The sequence below is a fragment of the Musca autumnalis genome, unplaced genomic scaffold (genome assembly GCF_047663935.1).
Source record: "Musca autumnalis isolate F117 unplaced genomic scaffold, ASM4766393v1 scaffold_1, whole genome shotgun sequence".
NCBI lineage: Eukaryota > Metazoa > Arthropoda > Insecta > Diptera > Muscidae > Musca > Musca autumnalis.
The window spans coordinates 88,842,693-88,862,993 of NW_027411644.1; the positions used below are offsets into that span (position 1 = coordinate 88,842,693).

A 20,301-nucleotide genomic window follows, 5' to 3' on the forward strand; every position below is an offset into this window, starting at 1 on the left:
GAAAACTTTAATTCAGCCTGGCTGAATAAGGTTTTCCATAGGAAAACTTTAATTCAGCCTGGCTGAATAAGGTTTTCCATAGGTAAACTTTAATTCAGCCTGGCTGAATAAGGTTTTCCATAGGAAAACTTTAATTCAGCCTGGCTGAATAAGGTTTTCCATAGGAAAACTTTAATTCAGCCTGGCTGAATAAGGTTTTCCATGGGAAAACTTTAATTCAGCCTGGCTGAATAAGGTTTTCCATAGGAAAACTTTAATTCAGCCTGGCTGAATAAGGTTTTCCATAGGAAAACTTTAATTCAGCCTGGCTGAATAAGGTTTTCCATAGGAAAACTTTAATTCAGCCTGGCTGAATAAGGTTTTCCATAGGAAAACTTTAATTCAGCCTGGCTGAATAAGGTTTTCCATAGGAAAACTTTAATTCAGCCTGGCTGAATAAGGTTTTCCATAGGAAAACTTTAATTCAGCCTGGCTGAATAAGGTTTTCCATAGGAAAACTTTAATTCAGCCTGGCTGAATAAGGTTTTCCATAGGAAAACTTTAATTCAGCCTGGCTGAATAAGGTTTTCCATAGGAAAACTTTAATTCAGCCTATGGAAAACTTTAATTCAGCCTGACTGAATAAGGTTTTCCATAGGAAAACTTTAATTCAGCCTGACTGAATAAGGTTTTCCATAGGAAAACTTTAATTCAGCCTGGCTGAATAAGGTTTTCCATAGGAAAGCTTAAATTCAGCATGGCTGAATAAGGTTTTCCATAGGCTCCGCCAAGACCACAATAGGAAAACTTTAATTCAGCCTGGCTGAATAAGGTTTTCCCTAGGAAAACTTTAATTCAGCCTGGCTGAATAAGGTTTTCCATAGGAAAACTTTAATTCAGCCTGGCTGAATAAGGTTTTCCATAGGAAAACTTTAATTCAGCCTGGCTGAATAAGGTTTTCCATAGGAAAACTTTAATTCAGCCTGGCTGAATAAGGTTTTCCATAGGAAAACTTTAATTCAGCCTGGCTGAATAAGGTTTTCCATAGGAAAACTTTAATTCAGCCTGGCTGAATAAGGTTTTCCATAGGAAAACTTTAATTCAGCCTGGCTGAATAAGGTTTTCCATAGGAAAACTTTAATTCAGCCTGGCTGAATAAGGTTTTCCATAGGAAAACTTTAATTCAGCCTGGCTGAATAAGGTTTTCCATAGGAAAACTTTAATTCAGCCTGGCTGAATAAGGTTTTCCATAGGAAAACTTTAATTCAGCCTGGCTGAATAAGGTTTTCCATAGGAAAACTTTAATTCAGCCTGGCTGAATTAGGTTTTCCATAGGAAAACTTTAATTCAGCCTGGCTGAATAAGGTTTTCCATAGGAAAACTTTAATTCAGCCTGGCTGAATAAGGTTTTCCATAGGAAAACTTTAATTCAGCCTGGCTGAATAAGGTTTTCCATAGGAAAACTTTAATTCAGCCTGGCTGAATAAGGTTTTCCATAGGAAAACTTTAATTCAGCCTGGCTGAATAAGGTTTTCCATAGGAAAACTTAAATTCAGCCTGGCTGAATAAGGTTTTCCATAGGAAAACTTAAATTCAGCCTGGCTGAATAAGGTTTTCCATAGGAAAACTTTAATTCAGCCTGGCTGAATAAGGTTTTCCATAGGAAAACTTTAATTCAGCCTGGCTGAATAAGGTTTTCCATAGGAAAACTTTAATTCAGCCTGGCTGAATAAGGTTTTCCATAGGAAAACTTTAATTCAGCCTGGCTGAATAAGGTTTTCCATAGGAAAACTTTAATTCAGCCTGGCTGAATAAGGTTTTCCATAGGAAAACTTTAATTCAGCCTGGCTGAATAAGGTTTTCCATAGGAAAACTTTAATTCAGCCTGGCTGAATAAGGTTTTCCATAGGAAAACTTTAATTCAGCCTGGCTGAATAAGGTTTTCCATAGGAAAACTTTAATTCAGCCTGGCTGAATAAGGTTTTCCATAGGAAAACTTTAATTCAGCCTGGCTGAATAAGGTTTTCCATAGGAAAACTTTAATTCAGCCTGGCTGAATAAGGTTTTCCATAGGAAAACTTTAATTCAGCCTGGCTGAATAAGGTTTTCCATAGGAAAACTTTAATTCAGCCTGGCTGAATAAGGTTTTATATAGGAAAACTTTAATTCAGCCTGGCTGAATAAGGTTTTCCATAGGAAAACTTTAATTCAGCCTGGCTGAATAAGGTTTTCCATAGGAAAACTTTAATTCAGCCTGGCTGAATAAGGTTTTCCATAGGAAAACTTTAATTCAGCCTGGCTGAATAAGGTTTTCCATAGGAAAACTTTAATTCAGCCTGGCTGAATAAGGTTTTCCATAGGAAAACTTTAATTCAGCCTGGCTGAATAAGGTTTTCCATAGGAAAGCTTTAATTCAGCCTGGCTGAATAAGGTTTTCCATAGGAAAACTTTAATTCAGCCTGGCTGAATAAGGTTTTCCATAGGAAAACTTTAATTCAGCCTGGCTGAATAAGGTTTTCCATAGGAAAACTTTAATTCAGCCTGGCTGAATAAGGTTTTCCATAGGAAAACTTTAATTCAGCCTGGCTGAATAAGGTTTTCCATAGGAAAACTTTAATTCAGCCTGGCTGAATAAGGTTTTCCATAGGAAAACTTTAATTCAGCCTGGCTGAATAAGGTTTTCCATAGGAAAACTTTAATTCAGCCTGGCTGAATAAGGTTTTCCATAGGAAAACTTTAATTCAGCCTGGCTGAATGGAGGTTTCCATATGAAATCTTTCATTCAGCCTTGGGAAATTTTAATTCAGCTGACCTAAATAGGTTTTTGGCTTCCACATTTTTGCAACTTACCCCATCAATGCGAATACAAACAATTCCTGAGGATCGAATGGAAATTCCGTTGTGAAATTAGTTAAGAACACAGCCCTTACAGTATCGGCATTTTGAAACCACACCGCCAGGAGGCGAAAAACTGTAGCACCACAAACGGCCGCAAAAAAGCCACGCCAATAATTGCGTACCGCAAAATAGGTTGTTGTTACTTCTATACTGAATAATACACCTGCAGGACCAAAAAGAAGAATAGAAGAAACATGAACATTGCGAATTTTTAAAAATCTAGGAGAATTCATCACACTTACCGCCAACAGGCGCCGCAAAACATGCACCCACACCCACTGCACAGGCAGCGGCCAACATTTCCGAATTGCGGGATTCATTTTCATAGATACCTTGGAATGATGTTACTAGCTTACTTAATAATTGTGCTACAATACTTGCTATATGTACGAATGGACCCTAGAGTGGCGGATAGGTGGGTTGGAGGTGGATGATGAAACGAAATAAGAGAAAATTAAATACATTTTGGTTTTGTTAAGATGGCAACCCTGTCCTGTTGGTTTTTGTACTTTGACAATTTTAATACTTACTTCCTTTCCTAATGGCATACCACTGCCCAAAGTTGCCGTTAAACCAACAATTTTGGCCACTAATGTTTTAAAGGTTAAATATTCTTTCAGGGCCACCCCTCGTAGAATGGTTTTCATTTCGGGTATACCGGAACCTAAGGATATATTGGAGATATGTAGTAATAACAGATGGTTTATAAAGAGAGTTTGATTAAAATAAGTGAGGTTAGTAGTTGGCGAGAACTGGTGGAATGCACAAGAAGTTGGGGTAAACAGAACCTTATTTATGGGAAATCCTCTCGCAGGTGCAGAAAGACTTTTTTTAATTTTGCTTACTAACGAGGAAGACTTTTTGCAGGTGTTGAGATCATCGTACGATTTTGTTTTCATTCGATTGTCAAAAGGGTGCAGAGGAGAATACACAGACTCTATTTCTCAACTGTCGACCTTTGTCCTGCAATCGAACAGCCAATTTTAAATTATCTTTTGTGGTTGACCGTATTTCCATTTCAGGGCAAGATTGACAGTTTAGAAGGAGAGTATTCCCATCAGCACCCAACAATCAAAAACCTGCAATCGACTATCTCATCGGGATAGTAACCCACCCCTAAAATATTTTACAGAGGGGGTATTACCCTACGAATAGGGAAACATCAGCCCTACCTATTGTTAATAACAATAGCAAGTTTTTAAATTACGACGATCAGGGTACCTCCACCTGGAGATAGCTAACGCCAGATAGCCAAAGTTATTATGTCAGGAGGTAAGGGTTTGTCCACGCTGTAAACAGAACCTCAAGAAATACCTTCAGTAAAAATGTGAAAACTCTTCTCGAACAGGCCGTAAACTGCATTTAAGCGAACAATTTTTACTTTTGTGAGGGAAGTGTCCGAAAGTGTTGTCGCGTTCCTAAAGAACCTGAAGACATGTGAGTGGGTTTAGTTGAGAAGTTAAACAGATGCAGCTTATAGTCCACATACAGGGCATCAGTGCTTTCAATTTGGAACCAATACGAAGACGGCTGCACCGTCCAGAAATTAATTGGGCGTTCTTCTGCTGCGATGGATGAGTGGTGATCGCCGAGTATGGAATTCGTACCTTTGAACTGTCTACACAACTGCATTAGTGTGAATACTATCCTATCTGCTTCATAGAGTCATTATCTGAAGGTTCTCAATTCTACCTTTGGACCTATCTCCCCAGATCGTGAAGATTTCTGCTGACGTTCCTGTGTGGAGGAAACATGACCATTAAATCGTGGCAGGGATGCTCACGATGATAACAACCAAGCATCGACAACATCTTGTTGGGCTAATGGAGGCACCCTGTTGCAGTCGTTACACATTCTGACAGAAATGAATATTCTTTCACTGCGTAGCGCTAACATTGGCATACCACATCGGCGCCGCATAGCTTACCACAGACGGGTCAATTACTTTATAAGAGAGCAACAAGGTTTCTTTGTCAGCACCCTAGGAGCTTCCGGCCAGCGACTTGAGAGCCTTGTTCCTACATCTGATCTTATCGCAAGTAGCTGTAGCTTGCGCTCCTGACTGCAACATGCTGACGAACGTTACAACCAATATCTTGTGCAAGTTAGTGATCGAAATCAGGACACCATCGATCTGGAAGAGCCTTATTTCAGCCGTTCAGGTTGCGAATAGTGTGGCAGTTGATTTAGTGGTGGATATTTTCATATTTGTCAGAGGGAAGAACCTAACATATAACTTCGCCTTTGGTAACTTATTGTTTCACCAATGTTTCAAACACGGCTGCAGGATAGTCTGCTCTATGTCCTCCAACAGAAAGGGGTGCTTGGCAATAACAACGGCTTTTGATAAGTTGAGCGGCACTAACACTGTCCTATGGCACGGTTTGTTACGATTGAATCCTCCCTCGACCGATATGTGTAGAGATAGCGCTGTTTTAGTGCTGTGCTGCTTACAAAAATCACACTAATGATCGGCAATTGGATAACTATTTCTGACAATATATTTTGTTCCACAAACTTCCCAGATGGGACAAGAGAGACTTCTCTCATATCAACGAGTGCACCCCGATTCATATTAGCTCAATGATGTAGGACCGACGTACTGTTTATTGCCGAGTCCAAACGGCGTGTCCTAAGACACCACTTGTAGAGAAGTTTTACATGGCTGAAATAATCAGGAAATGTCGCCAACATCACCTTGGTGGGTGTGTATACCATTGCACCACGGTGGCACCCATTGACAATGGGGTGGAATAAAGCCTCAAGAGCCTTTGCTGCGGGTTTTACAATTCACCTTTGCTTGTATCCTTTCCTGGCTTCAGTAGCGGGGCCACCCTGCCCATTTCCAGGCTTCGGGAACTATTAGGTTGGCTATCGAGAACTTTGTTCAGATACTCGCCTCCTGGTGATTTAACATGACCATCAAAATTCCGTCAAGCCCAAGCACTCTTGATGATTTTATGCGTCGGAAGAGGCCGCAAATAAAAGACTTCTCTTCTCCCAGTCACTATAATAACTTGTGGTCTAAAATAACCCTCACGCTCTTCGGATCTGTCACAAGCACGCCATTAAACATGACAGATGTCCGATCATTCTTTTCCCAGACAAATCTCTTGGCTTCCAATAACGCCTTATCTATTGACTTTAGACTAATCTATTAACTTCCAATGTCAGCTCTTTGGCCCTGGGGTCGCTAGGGTCCTTACGGAAGATCGCCACGCACATTCGCTGAAGATGTAATAATTTCTCCGAAATCCATCTCTACTGCCAGAACATCAGATGAATTAGGCAGTTTTCTAAAGCCTTGGTTGGTAATTACACTGTGAACACAATTTTTGTGGCAGAGATAATTCCTTTTGGAGATGAAAGCCCTTGGTGAGTATATTAAGAACCCCGAAGGGCAGATCCGCCGTGAGTCGAACTTCCGCGTTATGACGTGATGAAGATTTTGCTAGGGACCCTGTAAGCTAGATGGCTTACAAAGATAGCGTTATATCTTTGTTCACTGTTGATTTAGCTTATTTTTGAGATGACATGTCTGCAGTCAAATCGAATAAGGATTATTTTCGTAGAGCACTTCGACCTTTTAACTCGCTTCCTTCTATGTCCTTTTCGTCCTTTATTTTAAGAGCCGCTATAAAAATACCACAAGATGACGTTTTTCAGCTTCGAAATGTTCTGCAAAAATGTCGCTCAGAAAATTTTAGGTACGGCTCTCATTGACAACTAATCGATTTTGTCGCGTTTTCGTGGTCGTTTTGTGCAGTCTTCTATAACGCTGATTGCAGAGTCCTCACACATACATATTTTCCCACAACATCCCCGAGGGGACAAGGGGGATTTCGCTCATATCAATGAGTGTACGCCGATTCATATTGGTTTATATGGGACCGAGTCCGAACGGCATGTCTTCCGACACCACTTGTAGAAAAGTTTTTCATGGCTGAAATACTTTCCTATCGTCCAAATATTTTGATGTTCTGGTCAGGGATTGAACCTCAGACCTTCTGAGTGCGAGGCAGACGTGCTTACCACTGCACCACGGAGGCGTACTCTTTCTCGGTGCAAAATATGGAGCTATCTATCTACTCAATTTTCCCTGACCATTTCCTACGGTTGAATGTCATAGCTCTTAAGGTGCATTTAAATCTCCTAGGGCCAGCTAGGTGTTATTGCCTTCCAATAGTGGCCTGATGTCAGGCGAATAACTCGGTACACAGCTGCAAATCTGCAGGATATACATTTTCAGCAGTTCTATCTCGGCGGATTCACATTTGACCGCTACCCCCATACACTCCAAGTATGGGTCACACGAGTCAAGCTCCGTACTAGAGCAATATGATTGCAAGCCCATCATCTCCACTTCCATCACAACTCCGAAGACTGCTGATGTTGTTTAACTCACGAAGGCTGTCGCCGTAAAACTGCAGGAATGTCAAACTGTCACTAATTGGAACAGCAATACTCGGTGTTAGTTACTGCCGCTGGTAATATTGTTGATGAGATTGTGGGGAAGTTGCATAGTCTGTTGGCGACGAAGACCTACTGGGCGCAGCACGTTACAACATACGGAGCAAAAACATGGTCCGGTGTTACTCTCTATCCCGGCTCAGACCAGAAGAATTCGGAGGTATTCGGGACATACCGCACCCAGCATAACAACAAAGACGAAAATAAACATAATATAGTCGCTGGGGCGACGGTCTGTGTTTGTGGCTATTTTTACTCGAGGCTATCCGGTACATAGAACGGCCAACGCTGAGTTGTTAAACTTTTGGGGGGATATACCCGAAGGAATGGACCGATATGGACCATCTACACACTTGATTTAACTTTGGACAAAATATTCAGAGGTGCAAAGTTTTTACAAAATCTGTTGATTCGTTCGAGTGTTATAGGACACACCCGACAGCCAGACCGACAGACCGTGGCTAAATCGATTCCAAATGGTCTGAAACTGATTTTGTTCAAACAAACATGAGAAATCAGGTCTCATGTTCAGCGGATGGCAATAGCTGCATCGACCAATAAGAATATTATTGACGCAGTTAGGATCCCGTAAGTGCAGGCGCCTCATTTCCTATTGGACCAGGCTTGAGGGCATGACGTAGAACATTTGCCCAGCATCAAATAACGGATCGCATGATACGCTGCTCAAGTGTTAAATTTTCCTGAAAAGACTATTTCCTTCTAGAGATTTTTTTATTTTCCTAACTAGGAATATATTATTCGTCGACGCTAAGTCCACACCTTCCAATTTCCTTTTTTTTTGATTTTCAAAGATGCCGTTAGAGGCCTAAATCTTAATCTTGCTGATAAAGTTTAGTAGACGTCCAGAAGGGGGTACTCATAGACAAGAATCAAGTCTTTATAGACGACAAAAAAGTAAAGAAGGAAGGAGGACAGAAAGGGGTCTTTATAGACCAGAAAACATCTTTATGGACGATCAGAAGAGAGTCTTAATAGACGATCAGAAAGGAGACTTTATAGACGAAGTTTTTGTAAACGACCAGAAGGGAGTTTTTATAAACGACCAGAAGTGAGTCTATATACGATAAGAAGGGAGTCTTTATAGACGATAAGAAGAGAGTCTTCACAGACCAGAAGGGTGTATTTATAGACATAAACAGAGTCTTTATAGACGGCCAGAAGGAAGCTTTTATAGACGATCGGAAATTGAGTCTTTGTAGACGACCAGAAGGGAGTGTTTATAAACGACCAAAAGTGAGTCTATATAGACGATAAGAAGGGAGTCTTTATAGACGATAAGAAGAGAGTCTTTACAGACCAGAAAAGTGTCTTTATAGACATCAACAGAGTCTTGATAGACGGCCAGAAGGAAGCTTTTATATACGATCGGAAAGTGAGTCTTTGTAGACGACCAGAAGGGAGTTTTTATAAACGACCAGAAGTGGTTCTTTATAGACGATAAGAAGGGAGTCTTTATATTCTATAAGAAAAGAGTCTTCACAGACCAGAAGGGTGTCTTTATAGACATAAACAGAGTCCTTATAGACGGCCAGAAGGAAGCTTTTATAGACGATCGGAAATTGAGTCTTTGTAGACGACCAGAAGGGAGTTTTTATAAACGACCAGAAGTGAGTCTTTATAGACGATAAGAAGGTAGTCTTTATAGACGATAAGAAGAGAGTCTTTACAGACCAGAAGGGCGTCTTTATAGACATCAACAGAGTCTTTGTAGACGGCCAGAAGGAAGCTTTTATAGACGATCGGAAAGTGAGTCTTTGTAGACGACCAGAAGGGAGTTTTTATAAACGACCAGAAGTGAGTCTTTATAGACGATAAGAAGGGAGTCTTTATAGACGATAAGAAGAGAGTCTTTACAGACCAAAAGGGTGTCTTTATAGACATGAACAGAGTCTTTATAGGCGTCCAGAAGGAAGCCTTTATAGGCGATCGGAAAAAGAGTCTTCGTAGACGACCAGAAGGAGGTTTTTATAAACGACCAGAAGTGAGTCTTTATAGACGATAAGAAGGTAGTCTTTATAGACGATAAGAAGAGAGTCTTTACAGACCAGAAGGGCTTCTTTATAGACATCAACAGAGTCTTTGTAGACGGCCATAAGGAAGCCTTTATAGACGATCGGTAAGGGAACCTTTTTGGACGACCAGAAGGGAGTTTTTATAAACGACCACAAGTGAGTCTTTATAGACGATCAGAAGGGAGTCTTTATACACCCTAAGAAGGGAGTCTTTATAGACGACATGAACAGAGTCTTTATAGACGGCCAGAAGGAAGGTTTTATAGACGATCGGAAAGGGAATTTTTATAAACGACCTCAAGTGAGTCTTTATGGACGATCAGAAGGGAGTCTTTATAGACGATAAGAAGGGAGTCTTTATAGACGGCCAGAAGGAACCCTTTATAGACGATCGGAAAGGGAGTCTTTGTAGACGACCAGAAGGGAGTTTTTATAAACGACCACAAGTGAGTCTTTATAGACGATCAGAGGGGAGACTTTACAGACCACAAGGGTGTCTTTATAGACATGAACAGAGTCTTTAAAGACGATCAGAAGGGGTCTTTATAGACGACAGAAGGGAGAACTTATAGACGACAAGCAGGAAATCTTTACAGAGGAGCAGAAGGAAGTCTTTATCGACTACCAGAAGGGAGACTTTGAATATGACCAGAATGGGGTCTTTATAAATGACCAGAAGGCCACGAAAATCGAATTCTGAATCTGGGCCAATTGAGTATTAATGTGCCTGATATCAGTTTTCGTAAATATTTCAAAACAGAATTATTTCACATGCAATCACATATGACCATGCTGCCGTCATGCATTTTGGTTGAGGGATTTGATTTGAATTATTAATTTATGGCAACTCTGCGTTACAGAGGTTTGTTAATGGGAGAGAATTCCAGTTCAATTTTGAAGTTGTTAGTAAAAGAGATTTGATGAAATAGAAAGTGAGCAACAAACCATTAAAGTAAAGTAAGTAAGTAAAAAAATTTACAAGTTTAATATAAAAAAAATTGTATCAAAAAATTTTAAATAAATTTGAAAAATGAAAATTTACATTATTACCAATACCAATGCTTTCTAAATATTGGTTGCGAATCAAGCCTTAAGACCTGGGTACATAAGCTGGCTCACCTGAAGCAAGCAAGGCTTCTGATAAAAGAATAAAAAATAAAAGGCCAACCTAGATTGAAATTTGCGCAGCCTTCTTTATTCTTTTATTTTTATAATATCAGAAATAAAGCAGGCAAGCAAGGCAATCAGGCGAGGCAGCTTATGTACCCAGGCCTTTACATTGGAAATACTTTAATGAAATGTTCAAAGAAGAAGAAGATGGTTAATAAATGTACAGGCTTAAACTACAGAATGAATACGGTTACAATGAGCTATAGAAGACTAAAAAAAGACTCTTTTAATACAATCAGAAGAAGAAGAAAGAAATCAAAATTAAAAAACTCAAAAACATTAACTTACCTATACTCTGCGGTGCTATCAGATGAACAAAACCCGCTGAGAAAAGTATGAGGCAAACTGGCAATGATACCCAAGCAAAATATTGGGCAATGGGCTGAGATGTTAAATCGCGATATAACCAAACACGAGCTATTTTTAGAGAAATAAAGAGAAAAAATCGGAATCGGTCAATGGATTCTAAAAAAACATACATGAATCAGCTGCAGACAGCACTTACCATTTGTACATATCGATATACCCTTGTCCATGACATAGGAAAGCAGGGCCATTATAATACCCAGCAGGGCTAAAAATACCCAATCTTCGCCAAGGCGGGCAAATGTGTGTTTCCATATCCATGATGAGACTTTAAATGCACGAGACTCACGTTTTCCTAGGAGTTCCTGTAAATATTTCCCAGGACTGCTGCTTTATAATCAATTTGTCTTTGTGAACATGTATGTATGTATATTTTACGAAATTATAGGAGATGGAATGTGTTGATGTAGGGTTATATAAACTAATGTAATTTGGAAGAAGCACAGTGATTCAGGAATCTTTGATTGATTACTGCAAACAGATAATAAGTCCACTTATAGGTGTAGACACAAAAATTAGTCTTTATAGACGACTAGAAGCAGAGTATTTATGTGGTAAAAAAGAACCGAATATAGCCCTTGTATATGAAATCTCAGTTTTTATAGATCAGTGGAAGAGATCACTACTATGACGGGATACGTTATAGGCGACCTTAGAGTACTATTTATAGATGACATGGTTGCAGTCTCTACAAAAAACTAGCGGAAGGGAGTCCGTGTGGATGAGCTGAAGGAAGTCTCTATAGCAAAGCTAAGGTGTATCTTTACAGACGAGAAGAAGGGGGTCTTTATAAACGACAGAAGGGAGAACTTATAGACGACAAGCAGGAAATCTTTACAGAGGAGCAGAAGGAAGTCTTTATCGACTACCAGAAGGGAGACTTTGAATATGACCAGAATGGGGTCTTTATAAATGACCAGAAGGCCACGAAAATCGAATTCTGAATCTGGGCCAATTGAGTATTAATGTGCCTGATATCAGGCACATGGTAAAAAAGAACCGAATATAGCCCTTGTATATGAAATCTCAGTTTTTATAGATCAGTGGAAGAGATCACTACTATGACGGGATACGTTATAGGCGACCTTAGAGTACTATTTATAGATGACATGGTTGCAGTCTCTACAAAAAACTAGCGGAAGGGAGTCCGTGTGGATGAGCTGAAGGAAGTCTCTATAGCAAAGCTAAGGTGTATCTTTACAGACGAGAAGAAGGGGGTCTTTATAAACGACCAGAATTGAGACTTTGAAGTGAGTCGTTTTAGAAAGTCATATGGGAGCCTTGGGCATCCAAAAGGTGCTCATGCATATGAGAGAAGTCCCCCTTGTCTCTTTTGGTATCATTGTGGAATAATAAGCGGGAGTGTGAAAAAATCGAGAAATACAAAAAAAAAACATTATACTCAATTCCACATACGACTGGCGTCCACACATCAAATTAAATATCCAACGTTTCAAACTTGACCGGAGGGTAGTCTGCTCGATGTCCTCAAACTGCGTGGAGTGCTTAACAGTATCAAAGCCTTGTGGTAAGTCAAACACCACCGTCACTGTTCTTTAATATGGCTTGCTCTGGTTGAGTCCTCGATGGCGTGCAGTGGTGATGGTTGGCAACTTGATAACTATTTCCTAAGCTGGGGAGGATTAGAGCGATAAGGGTCTTTGCTACGGACGACAAAATCGAAATTTGGATCCTTGCCTGGCTTCAGTAGCAGGACCACCCACCCTGCCCATTTTAAAGACTTCAGGAACGATGTTGGTGGCTAGCGCCAATTTGAGAACTTTGGTCAGATACTCAATTCCCTGCTCATCCAGCTGTTTAAGCATGGAGATTCCAACAGGGTTCAATGCTTTGGATGGAGAGCTAAGTAGGGATACACAGTGAATTGCAATAATCGGTTTTTCGATTATTCGGTTTTCGTGAAAAACTTAAAACTCGATTTTTGGTTAGTCGATTATTTGAGAGTGTTCTAAAAGTCGACTTTCGATTGATCGTTAACCGCTGAAAACTGATTATAATCGAATATAATCGACCATTTTCGTTGATGCGATCCGTGATGGTTATATGTATACAAAAAGTACCGTCAATTATGCGGTTTTAGCACACCCAATAGTCAACTACAACTAATAGTCGACCACGATTAATAGCCGACTACGAATAATAATAGACTACGACTAATGGTTGACTACGACTTTTGGAAATTTTACGGTTAATAATCGATTAATCGATTAACCGAAATCGATTTTACGTATCCCTAGATCTAATGCGACGTAGTATTCTTCTCTTCGCCCTGTAATAACTTGCGCATCTCTTTTGATCAGTCAGGTTAACGTCGCCAAACGTAACTGAGGTCCTATCTTCCTTCTTTCCAGGTTTCGAGAGTGAATTAATCGTTGGTCACAAATTTACTTGTTCCGGATCCAATGTCGCAACTCTTTAGATGATTTAACACTTGTTCCGCTTATGTTCCCCTAGTCCCTAGTCGGTTGCACTTGGGGTACAGATATGGAAATCTTGTTGACCACATATAACGCGATAGATTGGTCTGTGGCAAGTTATGCGGCGCCAGTTTGGTCCGCGAATACCTGTGCAATTTTCAAACCTGTAATAACGCCTCCCTCAGAACTGCAACAGGGTGTTTCCTCATACCATCAGTGAAGGAATCATCAGAATCAGAAAGGTTCTTCCAGTACGTTAACATAATGGCATGCTCCAGTTGTAGTACTTGCTCGGGCCGAGGATGAGGACGAGGATATTCATGATCTAGAGAGAGGTTCAACGTTAGAAGAGAGAAATCCTATATCAGCAAGCCTATCAGACAGGTTTTGAATAACATTCACAGGAATGCAGTCGCAGATGCCATAAAGAAGTATCGTGTGAAAGCGGATCTCGGAATACATACCCCCTCAATCGCAGTTGATGGTTAGTTCCACCGTGGAGCAAATAGAAGCCGGGTCCAACAATATCAAATTTTCAACGGTGGCAAAAATACTCCCCACTGTTATATTCGCAATATTTCCTGAGTATTTCAGCCATGTTAAACTTCTCTAAAAGTGGCGTCTTAAGACGGGCCGTTCGGACTTGGCTATAAAAAGTAGGTCTCATATCTTTGGCTTAAATATGAATCGAAGTACACTCATTGGCATGAGAAATGTTTATCTTGTTCCTTTAGGGATGTTTGTGTTCGGGAAGGTGCAGCTATCTAAATTCCAATAGAATTAATGACTTTTACAACAACAACAAATAGGGAGGACTGGCTTATAGGATAAATGTTCTGTAGTAAGCCACCTGAGTAGGTAAGTATGTACTTTCGTTAAGCTTGAGTTTTTATGCAGAATTAAATTGTGTTGGACGATGAACCACTGTTGTGCAGTGGTAAGCACTTTCGTCTTGAAGGCCTGTGAAGGTATCAGAAGGTCTGCGGTTCAACCCCTGACCATAAAATCAAAATGTGCGTGCACTCATTGGTATAAGAGAAGTCTTCCTCGGGGATGTTGTGGGAACATCTTTATTATACCCTACACCACACTGTGGTAAGGGGTTTTATGTCTTTGTGAATTTGTGTGTAACATGCATAAGGAAACGAGAAAGACCCATAGTTCCTTTTGGAGATATACATAGAATCAATTTCTGAGCCGATTTATGCATGTCCGTCCGTCCGTTCGCAAGGTACAGATCGCGTTTATTGTCCGATTTAGCTGAAAATTGGGGAATATCATTTTTTTAGCCATAGGAAAAACGCTATTGCTTTTGGTGAAAATAGCTCCCATATATATTCTCGCCCGATTTCACGTATTTACTGCACCAAACACGCTATATAAGACCGATTTCGATGAAATTTGGAAAGTGTGACTAAATTCGCGTAAGAAATAAACGTGCCAAATTATATCGAAATCGGCCAAGATTCTCCCACATATATTTTCGGCCGATTTCACGTATTTGTTGTACAAAACACGCTATTTATGTCCGATTTCGATGAAATTTGGAATCTGTGACTGAATTGGGTCTAGAAATAAATGTACCAAATTATATCGAAATCTGTTCAAATTTGGATATAGCTCCCATATATATTTTCGGCCGATTTCACGTATTTGATGCACCAAACACGCTATATATGTCCGATTTCGATTAAATTTGGAATGTGTGACTAAATTCATTTAAGAAATAAACGTGCCAAATTATATCGAAATTGGCGAAGATTTGGATATAGCTTCGGTAAAAATTCCTAAAGGATCCTTTAACAGACCTTTAACAAAAATGTTGAACTTGTGTGATGGAGGTAATCTAAGGAGTGTACCGATATGGCAAATATTTCAACTTAAACTAAGTTTGGCAAAATCAAAATTTTCAACGTTGGCAAAATACCCCTCAGTAAGTTGGCGACATTTCCTGAGTATTTCAGCCATGTAAAACCTCTCAACAAGTGGTGTCTTAGGATACGCCGTTCGGACTCGGCGATAAACTGCAGGTCCCTTATCATTGAGCAAATATGAATCGGGGCGCACTCATTGATATGAGAGAAGTCTCCCTTGTCCCGTATGGGATGTTTGCGGAACTATTGTTATATAAATTGCATTCGCTGCCTCAATTACGACGGTAAAAGTTTTTTCAGGGGCAAGTCCATACTTCTTGAAGATACCACCATATGTACTGGCTGGAGAGCACGATAACTCTCGAACTGATCAGCCGATTTTGTCCAAAATTTGGCGTTCGACATACATATTTTGTCCAAATTGAGTTTCAGTTCGAAGGTGAGCAATACCGGTCCACAGTTTCCGGAACTTCCCCCCAATTTTTTCAGGGGCAAGTCCAAACTTCTTGAGAATACCATATAGCTTCATATGTAGTGGCTGGAGAGCACGATAACTCTCGCACTGATCAGCCGATTTGGTTCAAAATTTGGCGTTCGACATATTTTGTCCAAATTCAATTTCAGTTCGAAGATGAGCAATACCGGTCCACAAATTCCGGAACTTCCCCCCAATATTTAAAAAATGTCACTAAAATGGTATGCACAATATCTCTTGAATGGGGCAACCGATTTGGTCCAAATTTTGGATCTCCTAATATTTTGTCCAAATTTAGTTTTACTTCTAAAATGGCTCTTATCGGTCCTCTTCTTAGGGCACCTTCCCCAACATTTGTGTCTAAGGGCAGTTTAGGGTCTGTTCGAAGATCCTTTGGAAATGTATACCGATGCTGTTCGCTGTGGTCCTGTTTACAGTGATATTATGTTGTCCTGGCATACTGGTCCAAAAGTTGTACCTCCTGCGCAACACTTTTGAAATTCAACCCTAATCCAGTTTTTTGTCGGCAAGTTCAAATGTCCAAAAAGGGCCACAAAAAAGACACTAAATACATTCAATCTATTCTTAGATGAAAGTTTCACTTCACATTGGCTGAGGGTATATCTCTGTCGGCAAAGCTGACTGATAATTTTTTATTTGTTTAATTATTTTTTTTTTTTGAGTATTAAAAAATAGATATTTTGCTGCTTTATTATTCCTCCAAATCACTGTGCTTCTTCGATGGCAAATGATCAATAGATTTTTTCCTCTATTTATAAAACTGTAAACGTCTCAACATAAAAATAAATGATCGGAAAACCACTTTACATTGATGAATATTTTTAGTCTAAACTAAATTTGAAAAAAAAAAAAACTATTTGAAGAGTAGCACCACAAAATTACAACTAAATGAAAGCAAAAACAACTACGTCATCAATTAGATTTGTGTTTAAATTGTTTTTTTCTTGTCTTTCTACTTTGTCTACATTTTTAGCCTCCTCTGTTTTTTTGCAGATGTTATTTGAAATGTTAATTAGTTTGGTTTACCTTAAAAATATGTTTCTCACATTGCAATTAGTTGTGTATTTTGGTGTTTTGTTTGTTTTGGTTAAATGCATGTTTGACCATGACAACAACATGTGTATTTTTTTTTTCGTTTTGCATTACAATGTTAAAAATATGTAAAGGTTGTTTGGTTAAGAATTTTCTTTAAATTTCCGTTTTCCTTCATAATATTGTTTTTGATAAACTTACCTTATTCCTCTGTTTGTCCTCCAACTTTCGTCGTTTCTGTAGTAATTTGAGTTTTCTGGCTTCATCTTTGGCAAATTCTCCTAAATCTTTGGTATAGCGGCCATACATCTAATGGAAAAGAGGATAAAATAAAAAGGGGGAAATAAATATAATTAATATTGTGAATTATAATTTGATAAGGGGTTATTCGAATAAAAAAAAACGATAAAATAGAATGGGAAATACATTTAATTAAAATTGTGCATAAAGAAACTAGTTAAGGGGTATTGTAGCGTATGATTGTTAATAATTAATTAATAGTAGTTATACGCACCCATGCTTATTTATGAGGTTTTGCTCGTTCATGATTTCCAAAGGAAATATTTAAATGCTTATAATATGAAATCGATTAGAATGCGTATTTTTTTTTCAAAATGTTCAATCCTATAGAAGTTTCAATAGAATTTCTATAGAAACTACTACATAAGTTCCTATAAAATTTTCTATAGAAATAATTCGACTTCAAAAATTCTTTGGTGTTTTGTTAGTCCAGAAATACATCAGTAGTGCGATTCTCTAACACATTTTTTGAGTTACTGACAAAAATCGGTAAAATTAAAATGCTTATATTTCTGCGTTGACGGCGAATATCGACGTCGCATGAACCACGAGCTGCATCTGCTATACAACGACATCAATATTGTTAAACGTATCGAGATGCAGCGATTGCGTTGGCTAGGCCATATCATAAGAATGAGCGATGATGAACCCGCTAAAAAGGCGTATAAATACGGACCGCTTGGGGGTGCACGCAGAATTGGCAGGACAAGGAATAGATGGCGCAAACAAGTGGATGATGAAATGAAAAGGCGCGGTATTCCAGAGTGCGAAGCAACAAATAGAGAGGAATGGAGATCTTTTCTTAGTTCGGCCTATGGAACAAATGTTCTGTAATGGGCCAGCTAAATATAAAATATATATATTGGGGGGCGCCCTAATGCGCATCTAGAGCTGACAGACATTCGGTCCTTGGAAACGACCAGAGGGGTATTGTCTCCAACCTAATGTTTCTCTTGGATCAGACCATATCCCCATAATTGTCTTTCCTATTGCACCAGTCTGTTCAATAGAGACCTCAAGCGAATGCATAGTGTGGAACTACCGAGGTAGACTTGATGAATGTATACATCCCGTCGATAAGTAGCTGTACTCCAAGTTGTAGGCCCAACATTAGCACGCTTTTGGTAAGTCTTAACTGTCTGGACTGGGGGGCCCTAATGCCCATCTTGAGCTGTGACATTCGGTCCTTGCAAACGACCAGAGGGGTATAGTGCTGACTGAGCAGATTGATAGCCACAGTTCGCCAGATATTAACATCATGTCACCTTAGCTGACAAATGACTTCACCCCTCGATTCTCTTGAATAAGACAATCTCCATCTTGTCTCCATCAGCAGACCGCCCGATTTCATCACCTCCGACATTAGCATCATGTCACCTGGTCTGACAAATGATATCACCTGGCAACCCATCGTTTCTCTTGGATCAGACCATCTTCTCCTAATTGTCTCCATCAGCAGACCGGCCGATTTCATCACCTCTGAGCGCCGCACTTTCGTCAGTCATGGGCAGAGCTCCGATTTACTCGCGAGTAAAAATTTGGGGTTAGGTGGTAATTTTTTTTTTTTTTTGGGTGAAATTTTGTTGGTGGTTGTGGGACAAGTTTTTTTGGCGGTGGGATATGTTTTAGTTTGGAGGTGGGTAGGGGGCAAGTTGCCCCCCCTCAACTTGCTTGAACTCGAAAAGAGTTTCACTCGCGAGTGAAATTCGAGTGATTTTGAGCGATTATTCGGAGCTCTGGTCATGGGAAAGCTAATCACCGCTTCAGAGATCTGCTCAATCTTTCTGATGTTCGGGCAGCAGAAAGGACGTTCCGAGACATCATCTTTGCAGAAACCGCTCGCCATATATCTGCTGGTCAAATACCCGAAGTGAACATAAACTTCCCAGCAGAGGCGAAGGCACAAGCATGAGGGTAATGAGCTTCGTCGTGCCAACGGAACAAGTGGTTAAATTATCTGAAAAGTTGCAACATTGGTGCCGGAATAAGTGAATTGTAGGCAACGGTTAAGTCACTCTTGAGCCCTGGATAGAAGAAAGATAGGACCACAGACACGTTTGGTGACGTTTGGTGGCGCTGACTGATCCGAAGGGGAGCGCAAGTTATTTCAAACGACAGCTTGTCTAGTGACGGGAGTGACAGGGCGAAGAGAAGAGTACTACGTTCTCCTGCCGAGAATAAACCACCACAATTTACAATGGATGATGTTGCGAATGCCATCAGGAATGCTAACTCATCCAAACCGTTGGGTCCTGATGGAATCTCCAAGTTCTCAACATGTCGCTAGCTACTCACATCGTTCCTGAAGTCTGGAAAATGGGTAGGGTGGTCTGGCTATTGAAGGCCAGGTAAGGATGCCAGCAAAGGTGAAACGTAGAAAAAACTCTTGAGGCTTTAGTTCTGCCCAGCGTCAGAAACAGCTATCCAGTTGCCGATCATCAGCATAGATTCCGTAAAGCAGCACAGTACGACAATGGCGCTGCACTCCATCTCCACACATATTAGTCGAGGACTCAACCAGAGCAAATCGTGTGACAGAACAGTAATGGTGGCGCTTGACTTATCAAAAACCTTCGATACTGTCAAGCACTCCATACTGTTTGCGAACATCGAGCAGACAACCCTTCGACCAAGTTTGAAACGTTGGATAATCAATTATATGTTTGGATGCCAGTCGTACGTGGAACACAGGAATAAGAAGTCCAAACCCCGTAGAGTGGAAGAGGGAGTTCCCTAAGGTGGGGTGATATCTCCGGAACAGTTTAACTTCCGCCCCCAAATAGCATTGAGATCGTAACGAATGAGGATGATTGTACGATCTTGGCGTCAGTTACCTTCCCTGATGTTATTTGTGAAACGCTGAACTGAACTTTTGACTGATCTTACTACCCTTTTCCACGCGAGGAATATGCAAATATCCACCACTTAATCTATGACCACTCTGTTCATCACATGAACGGCAGAGGTGAAATATAGAGTTTAATGTCATGGTCGATAGTAGCAGAATTTCGACCACAAACTACCCCAAAATTTTGGGGGTCACATTCGACAGCATAATTACGTCGTCCACGCATGCCACAGCTATTTGCGACAAGCTGAGATGTAGGATCAAGGTCAGATATAGATACCTTGTTGACCACATATAAGGCTATAGGTCGGTCTGTGGTAAGCTATGCAGCGCCAGTTTGGTCCGCAAATATAAGCGCAACGCGATTGAAATCAGCAAGAGGGTACCTCCTCATGTC

General features: G+C 40.1%; 1 protein-coding gene across 16 annotated transcripts in view; it reads right to left on the reverse strand.

The window, feature by feature from the left end:
• The window catches only part of ClC-a (chloride channel protein 2), a 194,018-nt gene that overhangs the window by 31,841 nt on the left and 141,876 nt on the right, over positions 1-20,301 (reverse strand). For 13 of the 16 annotated variants that reach the window (XM_073984558.1, XM_073984464.1, XM_073984547.1 and 10 more), the window contains 6 exons: positions 16,958-17,065; positions 11,056-11,221; positions 10,839-10,967; positions 3,408-3,541; positions 3,120-3,276; positions 2,830-3,040 (listed from right to left, as the gene is read on the reverse strand). In XM_073984558.1, the coding sequence (XP_073840659.1) occupies positions 2,830-3,040; positions 3,120-3,276; positions 3,408-3,541; positions 10,839-10,967; positions 11,056-11,221; positions 16,958-17,065 (905 nt within the window). Of the gene's footprint in view, positions 1-2,829; positions 3,041-3,119; positions 3,277-3,407; positions 3,542-10,838; positions 10,968-11,055; positions 11,241-16,957; positions 17,066-20,301 lie in introns of all 16 variants that reach the window. The other 3 variants (XM_073984481.1, XM_073984489.1, XM_073984475.1) reach the window with 1 other exon arrangement.